General features: G+C 43.9%; 1 protein-coding gene across 10 annotated transcripts in view; it reads left to right on the top strand.

Annotated features, from left to right (window-relative positions):
* Window positions 1-559: 559 nt before the first annotated feature.
* MUC13 (mucin 13, cell surface associated) overlaps window positions 560-20821 on the top strand; it is a 114186-nt gene continuing 93924 nt past the window's right edge. For 3 of the 10 annotated variants that reach the window (XM_029605254.1, XM_029605253.1, XM_029605257.1), the window contains exons 1-6: window positions 560-753; window positions 2839-3640; window positions 6509-6568; window positions 10941-10991; window positions 15997-16047; window positions 18154-18204. In XM_029605254.1, coding sequence (XP_029461114.1) covers window positions 3583-3640; window positions 6509-6568; window positions 10941-10991; window positions 15997-16047; window positions 18154-18204 — 271 coding nt within the window. In that variant the 5' untranslated portion in view covers window positions 560-753; window positions 2839-3582. The remainder of the gene's footprint in view (window positions 754-2838; window positions 3641-6508; window positions 6569-10940; window positions 10992-15996; window positions 16048-18153; window positions 18205-20821) is intronic. The other 7 variants (XM_029605262.1, XM_029605260.1, XM_029605255.1 and 4 more) reach the window with 4 other exon arrangements.

Raw genomic sequence — 20821 nt, 5'->3', positions numbered from 1 at the left:
CCTTAGAACATCCATAATTGGGGGAAAGGTGGAAGGGTCCTGGTCCCCCGGTTCTGCTTTTGGGCACGCCTCTTGGCATTTCTGTTGCCAGCAGGACCAAAAGACAATACAAGGAGAAAAAAAAAAAAAGATACAAAACAACTAAGTAAGAAAGGGAGCGTGGGGAGGATGGGTGTGTGAAAAGGTAAGGAAAAAGAAAATTGGAAAGCGGCTTTTCAATTCAGCCAAGGAAGGGAAGGGTAGGAAAAGGGAGGACTCTGTGTTAGCTTCACCACAGACTTTGCCTCTGGAGTAAGCTTGCTCAGCTTTTGCAAGCCTGGGTTGGGGATATGGGGGGGGGGTAAGTTTCAAACATTTGGTGGCTTACTTTAGCCAATTGGGATGGGGGAGGGGGAAATCTCACACACACACTGGCTGGGGTTGTGCAGTAATTAGGAAACAAACAGGAGAAATGCTGGAGAAATTAAAGCAGGCGGTAAACGGAGCACAAGTGGGGGTGGGAGGGGGAGGGAGTACAAACGAAAGCTGAAAAATAAAGCAAACAAACGAAACCGAGCTAATTAGGGGACAACCGGAAGAATGCTGGCGAAATGACAGCAGGGCAGTAAACGGAACACAACAAACAGGAGAGGAAGTGCAAACAAATACTCCGCCGGGGTTTCAGAGCAGGTTCCTGACTTCTGCCGGCTCTCTCCCCAGGCTAGGCCCCACCTGCCGCCTGCCCTGTTCCAGAGGGCAAGGGGACTGAAAAAGGTAAATTCAAACCCTTACCTTCAGCTGGAATGGCAGGAACCTTGCAGATGAAAAACGAGAGCCTCCTGGCCAGAGCAGCAGAGGCAGGGAGGGGAAGGCAAGGAAAGGAGTTTGTGGTGGAGGGGAAGAGACTTCAGCAAACTCTCTCCTGCAGGTCCTGAGCAGGGAGGGAAGGGTGGAGGGCCTCCAACTGGCCTGTGGGAACAGGAAGAAGGGAGGAGGTTGCCCCCTACTAGTGAGTTTAGGGTGAGGAGAGGTAGCCAATGAGGGGGGTATTTGTGCTTGTGTGATGGTATATAAATGTGAGGGGTATTATAGATGTGTGTGTGCGCGCATGTGGGAGGGAGTATATTAAGGGGAGGGGAAAGAACAGGTCCGTGTGAGTGTGTGTTTGTGCAGGAGGAAGAGAAGTGAAAGTGTGAGCGAGCATATGTATGAGTGAAAGTGTGAGCGAGCAGGGGTGTGTATGAGGGGAAAATGAGAGGAGTAAAGCTGTAAGTGTGAGAATGTGTCAGAGAATGAGGAATGTAAGAATGAGCGAGCGTGTGTGTGTGTGTGGAAAGTGATCGTGAACATATGAGTGTTAATGTGTGTATGTCATGAGAGTAAGTTTGTGTACATCCGGTCCCTCGCCCCTGCCCCCCCCCCCCCCTTTTCATGGTAATCTCAGGGTGACAGGGAGTGAAGGGCTGTTGTGCATGGAGCAAGAGAGGGACCTTGGGGTGATAGTGTCTAGTGATATGAAGACGGTGAAGCAATGTGTCAAGGTGATAGCTAAAGCCAGAAGAAAGCTAAGCTGCATAGAGAGAGGAATATTGAGTAAGAAAAGGGATGTGATAATCCCCTTGTACAGGTCCTTGTGAGGCCTCATCTGGAGTATTGTGTTCAGTTCTGGAGACCGTATCTCAAAAGGGACAGAGACAAGATGGAGGCGGTCCAGAGAAGGGCAACCAAAATGGTGGGGGTTCTCTATTAAATGACTTATGAGGAGAAGTTGAAGGACCTAAATATGTATACCCTGGAGGAGAGGAGGTGCAGGGGGGATATAATACAGACCTTCAGATACTTGAAAGGTTTTAATGATGCACAATCGACAAACCTTCTCTGTTGGAAAGAAATCAGTAGAACTAGGGGCGTCACGAAATGAAACTCCAGGGAGGAAGACTTGGAACCAACGTCAGGAAATATTTCTTCACAGAGAGGGTGGGGGATGCCTGGAATGCCCTTCCGGAGGAAGTGGTGAAGACAAAAACGGTGAAAGATTTCAAAGGGGCGTGGGATAAACACTGTGGATCCCTAAAGGCTAGAGCATGAAATGAACAAAAGAATGAATGGGGATAAGTTGCTGGTACAACTCCATTATTGCTCTCTGCTTCAACAGTAGGAGGAAAAGGGAATTAGATTCAGACAGCAGCAAACAAGGACATTGAATTTTACAGTCTGGGGAAAACACATAAGCATGGGGGTAACTTGCTGATGCGGCTGTTACTTCCCTTAACCAATAAGCCTGATACTGTTGATGCAGCTCTAATATTGTTCTTTGTTTCAATGGCAAGAGGTAACGGGGAATTGGACTCAGACAGCAACCGACAAAGGCCCTTACTTTGACGGTTTGGGAAACTAATTATGGGGGTGACCTGTATGGCACAGCAGATGCTACCATGAGAAACTTGCTGGGCAGACTGGATGGCACATTTGGTCCTTTTCTGTCGTCATTTCTATGTTTCTATATAGTGCCTGCTGTAATATTGGCAGTGTTGAATTTTCATAGATACTGTTTGACAGTTGGCAGTTAGTGCTATTTTGATATGGGATGTTTACTATATTGTAATTGAAATTGTTTATTCACAGTTTCTGAGGGCCAAGCCCATATCCAACATGCATTACAATAGGCCTAATGCTATATGGGTTCCAAGTGTCTTTTATTTTGCTTTTTTGCAAGGTTTTTTGGTTGGCATCCCAGCAGTGCATGTAAATATACATATTATTTAAAGTGATATTTTTACCTCATAAGACTGTATTTTGAATATCCTTTTTCATGTGAAATCTGTTATAAATTAATAATTTTTAATTATGTGTTGACAGGTCTGTGTGGGGAGGGCATAAGGCTGTAAGGTTTGCTCCTCACATCTAATACCCTTGCTTTGGCCCTGGTTGGGGACCATATGCAGACAGTACACATGGAGAGAAAGAGGAAGCCACAGCAGCATCTGAAGCCACATGCAGGCGGAGACAGGAGACTGAGACAGCAGGAGACTAGGAGCTGGGAGGTGTATTGCCCAAAAATGTTCAGCAAAGCAAAATCTGACTGTATTTACTGTTCCCAGACAGAGAAAATGCCATCTGCCTCCCATGGTACAGGGAGCAGCCCATAGAGGGTCTAAGAGAGCCTAGAGTTATATCCCAGACACAGTGCCTGGAAACTCTCACTCTTTGACATACAATTTCACTCGTTGGAGCAGTAAAACTCACTTACTGGGAGGGACCACCCTTGACGTCTCTGACACTGTAATCCTGCTAGAGGCTTTCGTGGAAGCTTGCAGGGCAGGTACGACGCTCTCATTGCATGCACTTCATTCTGCACCCTATGAGGAAGCAAAACCCTTCAAGCCAATCCTTTACATGAAGACGTTAAGCCCCAGCAGCCAGTCATCGCTGAGCAAGAATCATGGGATCAGGAAGAAGCTGTAAAACTTTGTATATAAATTGCCTTTTACACTTCTGACGTCAATTAGAAGCTGAACTCTGGACTTTTTATGAGGTTATTAAGCTAGGCAGCCTTGGGAAGGAGAGCAGTTTCCGCTAGGATTACTACCAGGCACCGACAAAATGAGGGGCAGCATTTTACTTATTGTTTTATGTGACTTGGTGTTTTCTAATTTGCAAGGTAAGAAATAACTTTCAAAAGGTACTTTTTTGACTGACAATCTAGTAACCCATGTATTTATTGAGTGTCTGGGAACTGGGAAGAGGTTATAGGGTAGACTTTGCCTTTCCTTTTATGCCCTGCCCACCTCCTGGGCTTGGAGACCTGTGGGCCAGTAGTTTTGTCTTGTTTTTGGTTGCCTGAAGCCTGAAAGTTGGTGGCCTGGCAACTTCAGAAACTCTCACTGTCCAAAGCTGGTGTTTTCCCCTCCCCATCGGCAGTGAATTCTGGCATTCAGGACTGTGGAAGGGTCATTGGCGGACTGCGAGTTATCAGAAGGGTCCCAGACACGCCAAGATGGCTGACCTGACTCATCTTTGGGAAGAGGGCATCTCCTGAGTTTTCATTGAATCTGGGCTGCAGCCGAGTGCACCCACTTTACAGATAAATTAGCTTTTCATTTTCTTCACACTAAAATAGCATTTTCCTAGTGTGAAAAGCCTGAGGCTGAGAGACAGTTAACAAAATCAACATTTTTTGTTGGAAAACAGGTATATTTTTCTTAAAAACATCAATTTGTGCCAGCTCCTACATGCTGAACTGTCAGAGACCTGTAGTGTTCACGCTGCTTAAGAGGACATTTTTCATGCCAGTGAGGATGAAATCACTTCAGATGGGACCGTGGGACATCTTAATGGCCCAATGGTAGGGCCGCAGGAGACCCCGGCTCAGTTCTTCAAGCTGGCTGGGGCTAGGGACGCCGCAGAGGCATAGCCTCTGGCGGGGAGCGGGAAGGGGGTTCTCGGCCATCGCTCAGTGCTGACACCTGCTGACCAGACTTGGGGCCTGCCATTGCAGGGTTCTGGAAGGAGCCCTAGTGGGTGGCCCCCAGCTAGCTCAGTTGGGGGGGGGGGAAGCCTGTAGTTCAGCCGAGCCTGGCTCCAATTGAACTGGAAACCCAAGGGAGCAGAAAAAAACCCGCCAGGCTGAAAAAAAAAAGAAAAACAAATCTCAAGGTAAACTTGCAGCTGAATTTAAAAAATAGTATTTGCATAAGATATTTTAATGCTCTTTTTCGTTATTGGGTAATGTGATAACTTGCCATGCTATAAGTACCCTTAGTATGTGTTAAATTCTGCATGTATTATCTGAAAAAAATCCCTGGGTACACAGTGAATATCAATTAGAAATATATATGTAGGATCATAACTATCAGCCTTATCAGCACCACCCTTGGGGGTTACAGTACAAATATAAAGGTCTAAATGCTGTATTTTGTTTTGTTGATAATAAAATATGAGCCTTCTAGTCCCGGACCAGTCATTGATGTCTAATACGTATTTTATGTAGAGTTAAGGCCTTGTTGTATTACATTAGCATGTAGAAGATACTTAGCTTCTTAGTTGGTCATTGATGTTCCAAATACAAGGAACACAACCCATTTATCACCATTTTCAGGAGAGGCCAGGAAATGCAAAATCATTTGCAAATGAAAGTCTGACTTTTCAGTCATCCACGGAAGTGCATTCGCGGTAACGCAGGCTCCTGAAATTTTAAATAACACTTTTCATACCTTTTCTTGGAAAAGTTTAACTAAACATAAGTAAAAGGCAAAAAGTTTCAATTCCTTGCTAAATTATTCATGAATCTAAGAAAAGTTTATGGGTTTTTTTGCGCCATGCCGCAAAAAGAAGGCACAGTAATAATCATTCAAATACCGGTGCAGCTATTCCCTCAGCAGTACAATTTATTTATTTATTTATTTATTTATTTGCAGAGTTTTCTATACTGACATTCATTTAGTGAAAAACATCACATCGGTTTACATTCAACGAGAAAGAAGCAACGGTGCCTTACAAATGCAATTATAGAGAATACAAAATGATATTAAACAAACAAGCCCTGTTCTCTTTCCTAGCTGTGCGTCTTCCCTTTCAATGTTTGTGGCGGGAGGGAGGGGCGCTGGGGGAAAGAGACTTATTATTCGGACACTTGCCATTTCCTCCTCCAGAAGACCCATCTTGGATATCAAAATCTTTGATGGGCACCCTCAGTGCCTCCCTCTGATGAGTCAGAAATAACAAAAAAAAAAAAAAAGATAAAACCAGCAGATCAAAGAGAAATCTCTAGTGAGGGTAGTGGTTTGAGGGTCATTTTCCAATTTGAGGGGAAGAAAAGTTAGAACCGACTGTGAGCCTGACTCGTACCTCAGGTACTAGTGCAGATCTCCTGCATGGAGACCTTCTGTGAGTCAGCACCTAGGGGACAGAATTGGGCAGCCCTGGGAGGCCCTAAAGGGTAGAGATGAGTGGAAAATTTGAGGTCCGACTCGAGCCAGGCAAATTTCAACCTTGCTCAAGTTCAATGGAGTTTTCAAATATTTCCCCCCATAATCAGGGAGCAAGTTTGTTGAGATTTCTCCTACAAAAGCTCAGGAGAAACCGAGAGGACTGGGAGAGAAAAGGATCAATAAGGAGCCTGCTGACAGGGATACCATGGATGTCGGAGGGGTCTCTCTGTGTTTCCTCTTGATTCCTACGGCAGAGATGCAGACATTCCTGATAACGTGTCTATCATTTTTATTTCTATGGGGCTGGATTTTTTTTGTGTGTGTGTGACTGGATTTCATTCACCAGGACAGTGGGACAGGAAATATTGCCTCGTTTGCGCCTCTTTTTCTGAATTTACAATTTTCAGTTTAGAGTTTCGGCGCTTGAGGTTCCTCACAATATTTGCTCTTGCGACACTAAATGGGTTAAGTGGAATTTGTGAATGCTACAAATTCAAAGTCCTACCTGACAAAACAGAGTAACATCCTCCTTTGATTGAGGTTCATTTTAAAAGGTGTTCGAGACATATGAATGTTAATATGCTTTTCTTCTCACACAGGATCAAACACTACAGTAACCAACACAACCATGCCAACAACCAATCCAACAACCACTCAAGGTATGAATAACTGAAAGTTAATGTCCTTTAGAGTAGACAATGAAACGGCTGCAATAGTCTGCCTCTTAGGAGAGGGAGAGAGCAGATCACTGCATGGCTTGTTTTCAGCTAAATCTTGTTCAAGCAAAGCTATATTTTTATATACAATAATCTTTCTGATAGATACGTATGTTTTATATACTTCTGACTCTGCATCTGCATGAAAGGGCAAAATGCTGAAAGAGTATAAGCAAATAGGCATTGGCGTGAGGAGGCTTTTGACCCCACTGACAGCCCTGTCCAGTCACCTGCTGGAGAGGAGAGAGAGGACTGGAGTAGGGAAGGTTAGGACCCTCTTCGGGAAAAGTGGGAGCAGGGAGGAGGCTGGAAACTGCAGGTCAGTGATCCTGACCTCTGTGGTGAGGACGTTAATAGAATCCTTACTAAAGGCTAACACTGGGGAATGACATAAGTTCTGTACTCCTAGGACATTTGTTAAGTGCCTTGGTTTGGAGAGCAATGGAAGTAGCTGCATAATAATAACAGAAACTGTTCACTTGTTTCAACACATAAATGTGTGAGGACATACATACATATTATATTGTATTTATATACATTCACATTGTATATACAGTGCACCTACGCATTAATACACATGTAGATAGATATGCACACATATATAATTAGGTGCTTAATTTCTAGTAGTGAACCTGCAGAAATGCTATAAATCTGCAAAAAAAAAAAAAAAAATTACATATAGACAAAAACCCATTCTTATAAGCCCCACAGCTGAAAGGAAGTGAATTTCTTTGTCTCACCTTTTGATAATTCAGCTGGCAGCGTCGGTTAAAATAGATAAATTTAATTTTAGCTGTCAGTAATGCCAAAAACTAAAAATCATCACACTGAAAAAAAAAATTTCTGTACAATGAATTTCAATCCAGCTGGAAGAGAGAAAACGTTCTCAGCTTCCATTTATATTCACAGAGCGTTTTATTCTTCGGTTCCGGTGTAAATATCAGACTGGGATGAACCACTGATTTGAGTTACTTGGGAAAACAATTGTGATGCAAACACCCCCTCTTCAGAGCTTTCCAGCTCCTATTTTCCTGGATTTACAATCTTCAGTTTGTAATTTCAGCACTGAAGTTTGCCTGCAAAGTCTATTCTTCAATCTAGTGAAATGCTAAAGATTTAAAAGGAATCCATGACTGTTGCAAATACAAAATCAAAGTCACACATGGCAAACTAGCGGAGCATTCTTCTTCCAGATGCATTAAATAAATATATATATTAAAGAAAGGTGAATGTTATACTGTTTATCTTCTCACACAGAGCAAATCACTGCAACAGGTAACAAAGTCACTTCTAGGAAAAGTTCAGGAGTGAAATGGCTGGAGTAATAACTACATGTAAGCCGTGGAATATATATCAAATGAATAAATATTTGACCTCTCAGGAGAGGGAGAGAGCAGATTACTGCAGGGATGTCTTCAGCTAAAATGTGTTCATTTCAACCCAAGCTACATGCTTCCACAGCTACAATAATACTCAGTGGGACAGAGCATCAAACTATTCGGGGTGTGAAATGATGTTTTCGTCAGCACCAGTGCATTTGCCATAGACATGCAAAGTTTTGTCTATTTCAAGCTCTAATTTATCCCTGTAATGGGAGGGAGCAGTTCTACAATCAAACTAATTTTCCGTTTTCAAGGTTTTATGTCAAAACACAACCGTAGCCCCAGGTGCTGTGCAGTACTTAGAGGAATACGCATGGCAAGTAACTGGATGACATGTCGTCTTGTAATTATTTTTTAAATTCTTTAATTGTGCTGGCGGTCCTATTCAGAAGGCCATCGCAGGTTGCCTCAGACGCTCAGTCTGATCCTCCTAAAAAGATTCTGATTTCTAAGGAAGCCCAAAAAAGAAATTCTAGCTTTCCAAATATACATTTCTAAGTTATGTTTTAGTAAAAGGTTTTACAGCTGTACCAGTATATTAAACATGCATCACACGTTTGTTCCAATAACACTGGTGGTTATTCAGAATCAGTGATCCGTTAACAGGAATAACCTGCCCTGGTCTGTACCATGACCCTTAGGGGTAGATTTTCAAAGAGTTGCGCGCGTAAGATACGCGTAAGATGCGCGTAAGTCCCGGGGCTTGCACAAGGGGGCGTTCTGGGGGCCGTGGGCGGGGTGCCGGCCCGGGAGCCGGCAAGTTAGGTTAGGAGGGGGATTTAGGTAGGGCTGGGGGGTGGGTTAGATAGGGGAAGGGAGGGGAAGGTGGGGGGGGTGGAAGGAAAGTTCCCTCTGAAGTTGCTCCGATTTCGGAGCGGCCTCGGAGGGAACGGAGGCAGGCTGCTCGGCTCCCCTGCGCGCGCTGACCCTGGATTTTATAACATGCGCGCGTGGCAGCTCGCGCATGTTATAAAATCGGGTGTAGATTTGTTCGCGCCGGGTTGCGCGAACAAACCTGCGCCCGCGCGTACCTTTAAAGATTTGCCCCTAAATGTCTGGGTTAAGTGAGAAGTAGAAAGCAAGCAAATGATCTGAGGGTCTAGTTGTACTCGCACAACGTTTGCTGTAAATCGCCATGGTTTGGGGGTCCTGTGAAAATACCTCCTTAATAAAAACAGAAACTCTTCACTTGGCCAAAAAGTAAGCGCCTTTCTTTATCTTGTTTTTGACTATGGACTGGAGTGCATCTGTTCTGCTGCTGATAAGAATTTTAGTTGCCAGTAATTATTAGCGCTGAATTGTCACACCAAGGAAAATGATTTCTGTGCAATAAATTTCAATTAGACTGAAAAAGAGGAAAAGGTTCCCAGTTCTGCTTTTATTCAGGGTCTTTTATGCTAGGGTGGGCAGGGGAAAAACTTTAATTTCATCTTGTTTTTCTTTTACTAAAACGTGGGTGATTTTTTTTTTCTTTTGTCATTTTGGATTGGAAATGTCACGAAACAAAACAACAAATCTTGATGGTGTTTTCAATGTCATTTGGAATGACTGCAGATGCCCCTTCGTCAGTTTGGCCCACGACTGTTACACTGACACAAACCATTCCTTTTAGACTTTCTTCAAGGTCTAACACAACACAACTGGATTGCAAATGTCTCCTCCAGGGCACTTTCTTGTGCCTTTTTTTCCCCCCAGAATTTATAATTGTCAGCTGATGAGGTTAATTTTCAAAAGGTGTTGGTATGTAAAACTGGCATGTGCCTGCGTCAGTAGTGCGTCCATACGCGTATGCTATTTTGGAAACATCACGAGTATGTGAGTGCTTGTGGTATCACACAAATGTTAACAGAAAAGACAGGCCATTCAGGGACGCTGCAGGGCGAGCTTCGGGGCTAGGTGCATAAATTGCTATTTTCTGAGTGGTGTTTGTGCATAAATTACTGATCTGTCTGTATGCTTTTCAGCTGCTAATTAAGCCGTGGAAGTGAAGAGGAGCTTGTTCTTAGTCTGCAGTTTTTGGGTGAGAGGTCAGGGTTAAGCGGTGGAGGTGTCGGTGAGCTGGTGATTCCCAGTACGCGCACAGAGTATTCTCATAGGTGGAGTGCACGTATCCTTTCTAAACGCCTGCCTCCATGTTTACCTCCGGGTTATTATGCACACATCTTACAATTATTACACCTGTAAAGTATATGCAGAGAATTCTACAAAGTGTGGGTAGTGTAAGAATACATTTTCCTGAATTACAACACACGCATGTATTTTTGGGGCAGAAATATGCGTTATTTTATAAAGTATGTGGCTTTCATCATTAAGTTTATAAAATACTCGCAGAAATCTCTGAGGGACCACTGACGAACGCATTTGGGGACGGAAAACTGAGCTCTCTAATTGCAGGGCAAAATGTTTTCTGCAGAATCTTCCAAAGTCAGCAGGTAAATCTCAGGCTTTGAATACATTTTCCTGCTGACTGGATAAATTTGTGATCAGGATTCGCAGGGTCACAGATTTAGTCGCTCGAGAAAGGGGCAGCTCTGGAGCTCTTCCCGGGGTGGTTCAATGATTTAGCAGTCAGCACAGAATTTCAGTGCTAACCTGGTAAATTTAGCCAGACAAGTCAATTTGCAGAAAGAACTGAACAAATTCTAGCCAGAAAAATTGTCTTGCTAGATTTATGAAAATTTCAGCTACACAGACATGGGGAGAGGTTATGTCTGACTGAAATTTTGGCTACAGATCACTGGGTAAATTTTGTTCCTTTTCCCGCCCAGGGATTTAATGCAAATTCAAGCCTAATGGTTTAACTGGAATTTAGCTCTGTCGCAAATTTGAAATCAAAGTTATAGTTGGCAAATTTGGGTAACATTCTTCTTCCCACTGCCTTTTGAAAAGTATTAAAGAAATGTGAATGTTAAGATGCTTTTCTTCTCACACAGAGTTGACGACTTCAGCAACCATCATATCCACAACTCCGTCAATAACTCCAGGTATGAGCAACAAACAGATAACATCCCTTATACACAATATAGTACCATAGTTTCATGAAAACTATTAGAAAGTTGTTAAAAGCATTTCTTTTGAGGGAGGTTTTTGAATGATCTTAAATTGTATGGGTGTTTTATTTGTTTGTTCTGTTTTACATTATTGTTTTTATGTATCTTATTATCCGCTTAGCATAATTTTATTAATATGGGCAGACTACTAATCTTTCTTATAAATAAATAAATTAATTAAAAGTAAAGACAGCAGATAAAGACCATCTATTCTGCCCATCAATTTCCTTACGGTTATAACTGCCTCTGTGCAGGTGAACCCCCCACATTCTGTTATGGGTAGAACCTAAAAACAGATCCTGTTCAATTAGTAAAACTTAAGTACATTTTTTTTCTCACTTTTTGGTTCTGCACGTGAGTTCTCTGTTATGTTGTTAAAATAATTTTAGTTGTCAATAGTACCAAGCACTACAAATTCTCATACTGAGGAGAGGAATTTCTGTACAATAAATTTCAAATACAGTAAAGAAAAACTTCACAGATTTTACTTGTATTCAGGGTCTTTTATTCTAGGGTGTGCATGGGAAAAACTTTCATCTTGTTTTTCTTTTATTATTTTTTCCATTTTGTTTTTGCAGTTTAAGACGCCCTAAAATGCAGAAAAAGAACAAATATTGTGTGCGTCATTTTAGATTCAAAAGGACACAAAACAAAAGAAATGAGGGTGTTTTTCATTGTAAGGCTAAAGAGGTTAGGGCTCTTCAACTTGGAGAAAAGATGGCTAAGGGGAGATATGATATTTATTTTTATTTATTTTATTTATTAAAATGTTTATACCATATTTGGAACAAGCCATCATATCGGTTTACATTAATTAACAATTAGCTAAAAACATACTACATCGAATAAATATAATTATCATATACATAAAGGGGCAGATTTTAAAAAAGTACTCCGGATTTTAAAAGATACACGTAAGGCTACGCAAAATCGGCAGCCTGCATGCGTCGAGCCACGCAGCCTGCCTCCGTTCCCTCCGAGGCCGCTCCGAAATCGGAGCGGCCTCGGAGGGAACTTTTTTTTGTCCCCCCCATCCCCTATCTAACCCACCCCCCAGCCCTAACTAATTCCCTCTCCCCTACCTTATTTTGTTGTTACACCTGTTGCCTCCGGCCCCGCCCAGGACCGCCGCCATGCCCCCGGACACGCCCCCGAATGCCGCGCTGTCCCCGACATGCCCCCCAAGCTAAGCCCTGGGACTTACGTGCATCCCAGGGCTTTGCGCGCGCCGGCAGCCTATGCAAAATAGGCGCGCTGGTGCGCAGGGCTTTTAAAATCTACCCCAAAATATCATATACTTAAACTTACATTATTAAAGTGTATTGCAATCTTATGTTATAAAATAAAAACCAAAAATAAAATCAGAAAATGATATTGAAAGACTTTTAACAACTGCATGATAGAGGTCTATAAAATCATGAGTGGAGTGGAACGAGTAAACTTTAATTAGTTGTTTACTCTTCCAAAAACTACAAAGACGAGGGGACACACAATGAAGTTACTGGGTAATACATTTAAAACTAATAAGAGAAAATATTTTTTATTCACCACATAATTAAGCTCTAGAATTCATTGCCAGAGGATTTGATGAAAGCTGTCAGTGGAGCTGCTTTTACAAAACATTTTGGACACTTTCTTGGAGAAGACCATAAACCATCATTAACTTAGAGTTGCAGAAATCCAATGCTTATCTCTGGGATAAACAGCATGGAATAAGTCAACCCTTTGGGATCCTGCCAGATACTTGTGACCTGGATTGGACATCACAGGAAACAGGATCTGGCTTGATGGACCTTTGGTCTGAACCAGTATGGCAATCTTTTGTTCTTATGTTCTCGTGTAATTTGAAATGACTACAGATCTTCATTCTTCACTTTGGCTTATAAATGTCACAGTGGCACAAACCATTGGGGGCGTATTTTAAAAGGCCCGTGCGCGCCAGTGCGCGTAAAGCCCCGGGACGCGCATAAGTCCCGGGGCTTTCGAAAAGGGGAGGGAGGGGGCGTGTCCGGGGGTGTTCCCGAAACGACGCGGCATTTCGGGGGCGGGCCCAGGGGCGTGGCGTGGGCCTGGGGGCGTGGTCGAGGCCTTCGGACCAGCCCCCGGGACTGGAGGACGGAGCGGGGCTGCCGGGCGACGCGCGCAAAGTTACGCCTGCTGAAAGCAGGCGTAACTTTGCCGACAAAGGTAGGGAGGGGGGTTTAGATAGGGCCGGGGGGATGGGTTAGGTAGGGGAAGGTGGGGGGCGGGCGAAGAAAAGTTTCCTCCGAGGCCGCTCCGAAATCGGAGCGGCCTCGGAGGGAACAGGCAGGCCGCGCTGGGCTCGGCGCGCGCAGGTTGCACAAATGTGCACCCCCTTGCGCACGCCGACCCCGGATTTTATAAGATAATCGCGGCTATGCGCGTATCTTATAAAATCCAGCGTACTTTTGTTCGCGCTTGTGTGCGAACAAAAGTACGCGATCACGTAGTTTTTAAAGATCTACCCCATTGCTTTTAGAGTTCATTCCAGGTTAAAAATCAATTGCAAATGTCTTCACCGTGGAGCTCTCATGCCTCTTTTTCTGAATTTACAATTATCAGCTAATGGGATTAAATTTGAAAAGGTTTATTGCCCGTGAAATCCACTTCTAGGAGCCTATAGTGCATACCCATGTACAGGCTATTTGAAAAGGTTTATTGCGTGTAAAATCCGCATTATATGAGCGTATAGCACGTACATATGTATAGGCTATTTTGGATACAGGAGAACGCGAGTATTTGCAGGGTCACACATATTTGTTATTGGGCGAAAAAAGGCAGTATAGGGCATTTGGGCTGGGTGAGGAGATTCGTGCATAGTTTGCGATTTTGTAAGTGATGTTTGTGCATATATTTCTGATCTTTTTACTTGGTAATTAAGCTGCGGAAGTGAAGAAGAGCTTCTCCTTAATCTGCAGTTTTTTGGATGAGAGCTAAGGGTTAAGGGGTCGGGAAACTTTTTGGCTGAGAGAGCCATGAACGCCACATATTTTAAAATGTAATTCTGTGAGAGCCATACAAGACCTACCAAATTAATTTACTACAACCCCCTACTCCCCTGATGCCCCCCAAGACCTGCCAAATTAATTTACTACAAACCCCCCACCCTTCTGACCCCCCCAAGACCTGCCAAAAGTTCCTGGTGGTCTAGCGGGGGTCCAGGGCTCGCAGACAAATCTTTAATAAAAAAGTAAAAATCTAACAAAACCCCCCACCCTCATGATGCCCCCCAAGACCTCCAAAATTAATTTATTACAATCCCCCACCCTCCTGACCCCCCCAAGACCTGCCAAAAGTCCCTGGTGGTCCAGCGGGGGTCCAGGGCTCACAGACAAATCTTTAATAAAAAAGTAAAAATCTAACAAAACCCCCACCCTCCTGACGCCCCCCAAGACCTCCAAAATTAATTTACTACAACCCCCCCCCAAGACCTGCCAAAAGTCCCTGGTGGTCCAGCGGGGGTCCAGGAGCGGTCCGGGAGCTATCTCCTGGACTTGGGCTGTCGGCTGCCAATAGTCAAAATGGCGCCGATGGCCCTTTGCCCTTACTATGTCATTGGGATCGACCAATGGCAGCGGTAGCCCCTGTGACATAGTAAGGGAAAAGGGCCGTCGACGCCATTTTGATTACTGGCAGCCGACGGCCCTTTGCCCTTACTATGTCACAGGGGCTACCGCCGCCATTGGTCGACCCCAGTGACATAGTGAGGGCAAAGAGCCGTCGGCGCCATTTTGACTACTGGCAGCCGACAGCCCAAGTCCAGGAGATCGCTCCCGGACCGCTCCTGGACCCCCGCCGGACCACCAGGGACTTTTGGCAGGTCTTGGGGGGGTAAGGAGGGGGGAGGGTTGTAGTAAATTAATTTTGGAGGTCTGGGGGGGCGTCAGGAGAGTGGGGGTTTTGTTTGATTTTTACTTTTTTATTAAAGATTTGTCTGCGAGCCAGATGCAGCCATCAAAAGAGCCACATCTGGCTCGCGAGCCATTGGTTCCCGACCCCTGGGTTAAGCGGTGGAGGTGTCAGTGAGCTTGTGATTCCAAGTACATGGACGAGTATTTTCATGAGGAGTGCACGCATCCTTTATGTACGCCTGCCTCCATGGATGCCTCCAGGTTATTATGCACACATCTTACAATTATTACACCTGTAAAGTACATGTACAGAATTTTACAAAACGGGTGGAGTAAGAATACGTTTTTCTTAAATACAAACAAACACATATACTTCTGGGGCAGAAATACTCATTATTCTGCAAACTGTCGGGCTCTCATCATTCATTTTATAAAATAATCACAGAAATCTCCGTGGGCCCACTAATGTCTATCTCACATCTATCACAGAAATCTCCGTGGGCCCACTAATGAGCTGTCTAATTGCAGGGCAAAATGTTTTCTGCAGAATCTTCCAAAGTCAGCAGGCAAATCTCAGGCTTTGAATACATTTTCCTGCTGATTGGATGAATTTGTGATCAGGATTCGCAGGGTCACAGATTTAGTCGCTCGAGAAAGGGGCAGCTCTGGAGCTCTTCCCGGGGTGGCTCAATGATTTAGCAGTCAGCACAGAATTTCAGTGCTAACCTGGTAAATTTAGCCAGACAAGTCAATTTGCAGAAAGAACTGAACAAATTTTAGCCAGAAAAATTGTCTTGCTAGATTTATGAAAATTTCAGCTACACAGACATGGGGAGAGGTTATGTCTGACTGAAATTTTGGCTACAGATCACTGGGTATGATTTGTTCCTTTTCGCGCGCAGGGATTTATTGCAAATTCAAGCCTAATGGTTTAACTGGAATTTAGCTCTGTTGCAAATTTGAAATCAAAGTTATAGTTGGCAAATTTGGGTAACATTCTTCTTCCCACTGCCTTTTGAAAAGTATTAAAGAAATGTGAATGTTAAGATGCTTTTCTTCTCACACAGAGTTGACGACTTCAGCAACCATCATATCCACAACTCCGTCAATAACTCCAGGTATGAGCAACAGACAGATAACATCCCTTATACACAATATAGTACCATAGTTTCCTGAAAACTGTTAGAAAGTTGTTAGAAGCTTTTCTTTTGAGAGAGGCTTTTGAATGATCTTAAATTGTATGGGTGTTTTATTTGTTTGTTCTGTTTTACATTAATGTTTTACGTATCTTGTTATCCGCATAGCATAATATTATTAATATGGGCGGACTACAAATCTTTCAGATAAATAAATAAATAGTAAAGATGGGAGAGAAAGACCAAATCGGTCATCTAGTCTGCCCAGAAATTTGCTTATGGTAATAACTGACACTGTGCCATTACACATGCTTTCTGTTAAGGGTAGTAACTGCTGCTCCCTGCAGGTTACCCCCATGCAGAAAAGTTAAACCATCTCTTTCTTCAAGACTTTAGGGATCCACAGTGTTTGTCCCATGCTCTTTTGTATTCATTAACTGTTCTCATCTTCCCCACCTCTTCTGGGAGAGCATTCTATGCATCCACCACCTTCTCCGTGAATAAATATTTCCTGGTTTTGGTTCTGAGTCATCCCCCCTGGAGTCATGTCGTGGTCTCTAGTTCTACTGTTTCCAACTGAATGGCCTTTTTCATGTAAAATCTTCTTACAAATACATAACTTTTAATTGTGTGTGTGGAGGGTGGGTTGGGGGTGCAAGGCTGTAAGGTTTGCCTAGGGTACCTATTTTTATTTATTTATTTATTTATTTATTTAAGGTTTTTATATACCGGCATTCATGAAATGATCACATCATGCTGGTTTTCAAATAAACAGGGGTGCAATAAATACATCAAAAAAACAGAAATAATGTGTCGAAGAAAGCAGTTACAATTAACAAGGACTATTGAACTGGGATCAGAGGAAATAAAGATAGTTTAGTAGAGACTAAATTATATACAAGGAGATGAGGTACAGCTGCTGTGTTGGATATGTTGAATGCGAGCTGCATTAATTTAAGTCCGGTAAAGCTTGCCTAATATCCTTACACCAGCCCTGGCTCCATGTGAGAAAGCAGAATTCTATCTGGAGCTGGGCTATCGTGGGCCAGGTTCTCCCCAGTCTCTGCTGCAGCAGTGATGCAGATAGTCTTGGCCAGGGCTTATTTTCCTTTTTCTTAAGCCCCGGAGAAGGCAGGAAATGTGGATCATTTCTGGTCAAACACCTCCCCCCCTCCCCAGGCAGAGCAGAGCCTAAGGAATGATAAAAGCAGCAGTCTGTGTCATACAGATAGTGAGAATGTGCTGGAGTGGGGAGACTCTGAGAAGTGGAGGCTGTTACTGTCATAGAAAGGGAGGGGTGAACCAGAAGGAGATGCCTGTGAGTGTTATGAGGCTTCAGTCTGAGGTGGCCAGGTTGAGCTTTTAGAGGGGTAGCTGGCTGCGGCAGTGCTTGGGCAGTGAGGCACTCACTGAATGGGCACGAGAAGCAGCACAACAGCAAACGTCTTTGTGTATGTGCGCATCTGAGCCACTGGCTGGCAGTGTGGTTATCTCATTACTTGGCAACAGGTTCACAAGATGATTGGTTGACCAGAAACTTTAACACCAGACTAGGAATCCAGGATATATGATGGATGTAACCAACCTTGTGAGGGACCCAACCGATTGCATAGATGGAAGGGGATTGCAACTCCGTTTCCTCACCCTGGTTTAGGATGTGCTCTACTTAGCTTTTTAGGAAAAACATGACTTATGTTGGAGAATTTTTGTCTCAATTCTGTCAGGCTCTAAATCACATGATGTACTCATCAATGATGAGCTCAATTTTTGTTTTGGAGGGGTTAAAGCAACTGTTGCACAGAAAGCACATGAGTGAGTCACAGATACACTGTAGACCAGTTTTGAAAAAAATCCCTCTGGCTGATATTTGCCTGCAATCCACCCCTGGCTACAAATCACCTGGTAAGATTTGTTCCTTTTCCTGCTCAGTGATGCAAATTGAATCTTAATGATTTAAACGGAATTTAGCTTGGTTGCAAAGTTGAAATCAAAGTTATAGTTGGCAAATTTGGGTAACATTCTTCTTCCCACTGCCTTTTGAAAAGTTTTAAAGAAATGTGAATGTTAAGATGCTTTTCTTCTCAACAGAGTTGACGACTTCAGCAACCATCATATCCACAACTCCGTCAATAACTCCAGGTATGAGCAACAGACAGATAACATCCCTTATACACAATATAGTACCATAGTTTCCTGAAAACTATTAGAAAGTTGTTAAAAGCATTTCTTTTGAGAGAGGCTTTTGAATGATCTTAAATTGTATGTGTGTTTTATTTGTTTGTTCTGTTTTACATTAATGTTTTACGTATCTTGTTATCTGCTTAGCATAATATTATTAATATGGGCGGACTACAAATCTTTCAGATAAATAAATAAATAGTAAAGACGGGAGAGAAAGACCAAATGGTTCATCTAGTCTGCCCAGAAATTTGCTTATGGTAATAACTGATACTGTGCCGTTACACATGCTTTCTGTTAAAGGTAGTAACAGCTGCTCCCTGCAGGTTACCCCCATGCAGAAAAGTTAAACCATCTCTTTCTTCAAGACTTTAGGGATCCACAATATTTGTCCCATGCCCTTTTGTATTCAATAAATGTTCTCATCTTCACCACCTCTTCTGGGAGAGCATTCTATGCATCCACCAGCTTCTCCGTGAATAAATATTTCCTGGTTTTGGTTCTGAGTCATCCCCCCTGGAGTTTCATGTCATGGTCTCTAGTTCTACTGTTTCCAACTGAATGGCCTTTTTCATGTAAAATCTTCTTACAAATACATAACTTTTAATTGTGTGTGGAGGGTGGGCTGGGGGTGCAAGGCTGTAAGGTTTGCCTAGGGTACCTAATATCCTTACACCAGCCCTGGCTGCACTGGCTCCATGTGAGGAAGCAGAATTCTATCTGGAGCTGGGCTATCGTGGGCCAGGTTCTCCCCAAGCTCTGCTGCAGCAGTGATGCAGATAGTCGTGGCCAGGGCTTAAACCCCGGAGAAGGCAGGAAATGTGGATCATTTCTGGTCAAACACCTCCCCTCCCTCCCCAGGCAGAGCAGAGCCTAAGGAATGATAAAAGCAGCAGTCTGTGTCATACAGTCAGTGAGAATGTGCTGGAGTGGGGAGACTCTGAGAAGTGGAGGCTGTTACTGTCATAGAAAGGGAGGGGGTGAACCAGAAGGAGATGCCTGTGAGTGTTAGTGAGGCTTCAGTCTGAGGTGGCCAGGTTGAGCTCTTAGAGGGGTAGCTGGCTGCGGCAGTGCTTGGGCAGGGAGGCACTCACTGAATGGGCACGAGAAGCAGCACAACAGCAAACGTCTTTGTGTATGTGCGCGTCTGAGCCACTGGCTGGCAGTGTGGTTATCTCATTACTTGGCAACAGGTTCACAAGATGATTGGTTGACCAGAAACTTTAACACCAGACTAGGAATGGATACATTTAGAGAGGAGATCAGACAGCTGAAATTGACGAAGTTTCTCTAAGATTAAACAGACTATAAATGAGGTAACATTTATTCATGGTCGTCTACAAATACCTTGAGGCCCAAAAAGAAATGAGTTACGTTTGCAGGGTCCTCTGATGATTCTTCAGGTGAAGAGACTCCAAAACACAATCTGGAAACATCAGATATAGCATCAGGAGTGACGGACAGAGTACAACCTGTTAGGTAGTTAGCAATCTGTTATGCTGGAGTAGTGGGTGGATCCCTGGACCGGTGGCAGATGACCTCGCCCCCGGGGGAAGATCCCGAGAGGGACCACTGGTCAGGCTCAGAGTTTGGAGACAGACACACACTAGATCTTTTATTAAACCATATAAGGAACCACCAGAGGTGGCAGTAGTGAGCTGAAGTGCCCTGCAGGGCTGTAGTCCCTCAGGTACTGGAACAGTGATCCTTGGATGGCTGAGCTGTTGAGAAACTGCAGATAGTGAGTAGGCAGGGTATGCAGCATTCAGGTAAGGAACCTTGATAGAACACTCACACAATGGTCTCATAGAAGCCCAGGAGTTGGAATGAATAGGCCCTCGAGGAGCGAGTACCTGGTTCCAGGGAAAGCTCTGAGAGAGCGATGGTAACTCACAGATGTATTTGGCAGTGATGACTTCCAGGCAGAAGAGAATACGGAGCAAGTCTGGGAACGAGGGCCCTCGAGGAGCGAGTACCGGTTCCAGACTGTTTCTGGAATACACATACACATATGGAAGCCCTGCTGGAAACAATGTAGCTAGAAAGGGTAGACTCTCCTTCTCAAAGAGGCATTTCTCCAGCTTTGCATATAATTTATTTGCCTGTAGCCTCTTGTTATTATTTGTGATAGTTGTGGGTGGATCCTTGGGCTGGTGGCAGATGACCATGCCCACGGGGGAAGACCGGTCAGGCTCAGAGTTGGGAGACAGATACACACAAGTTCTTTTATTAAACTGGTTTAGAGAACCACCAGAGGTGGCAGTAGTGAGCTGGAAGAGCCCGGCTGGGCTGTAGTCCCTCAGGCACTGGAACAGCGATCCCAGGATGGCTGAGCTGTAGAGAAACTGAGATAGTGAGTAGGCAGGGTATGCAGAGTTCAGGAACAGAACCTTGATGGTAACACTCACACTATAGTCTCTGAGAACAGCCCAGGAGCTGGAATGGATTAGGCCCTCGAGGATCGAGTATCTGGTTCCAGGGAAAGCTCTGAGAAAGAGATGGTAACTCACTGGTATTGTAGGCAGCAATGTCTTCCTGGCAGAAGTTATATTCAGTAGCAGGTCTGAGAACGTGGGCC

Source organism: Rhinatrema bivittatum, chromosome 6 (genome assembly GCF_901001135.1).
Source record: "Rhinatrema bivittatum chromosome 6, aRhiBiv1.1, whole genome shotgun sequence".
NCBI lineage: Eukaryota > Metazoa > Chordata > Amphibia > Gymnophiona > Rhinatrematidae > Rhinatrema > Rhinatrema bivittatum.
This window is presented reverse-complemented; position numbering and strand designations above follow the sequence as displayed.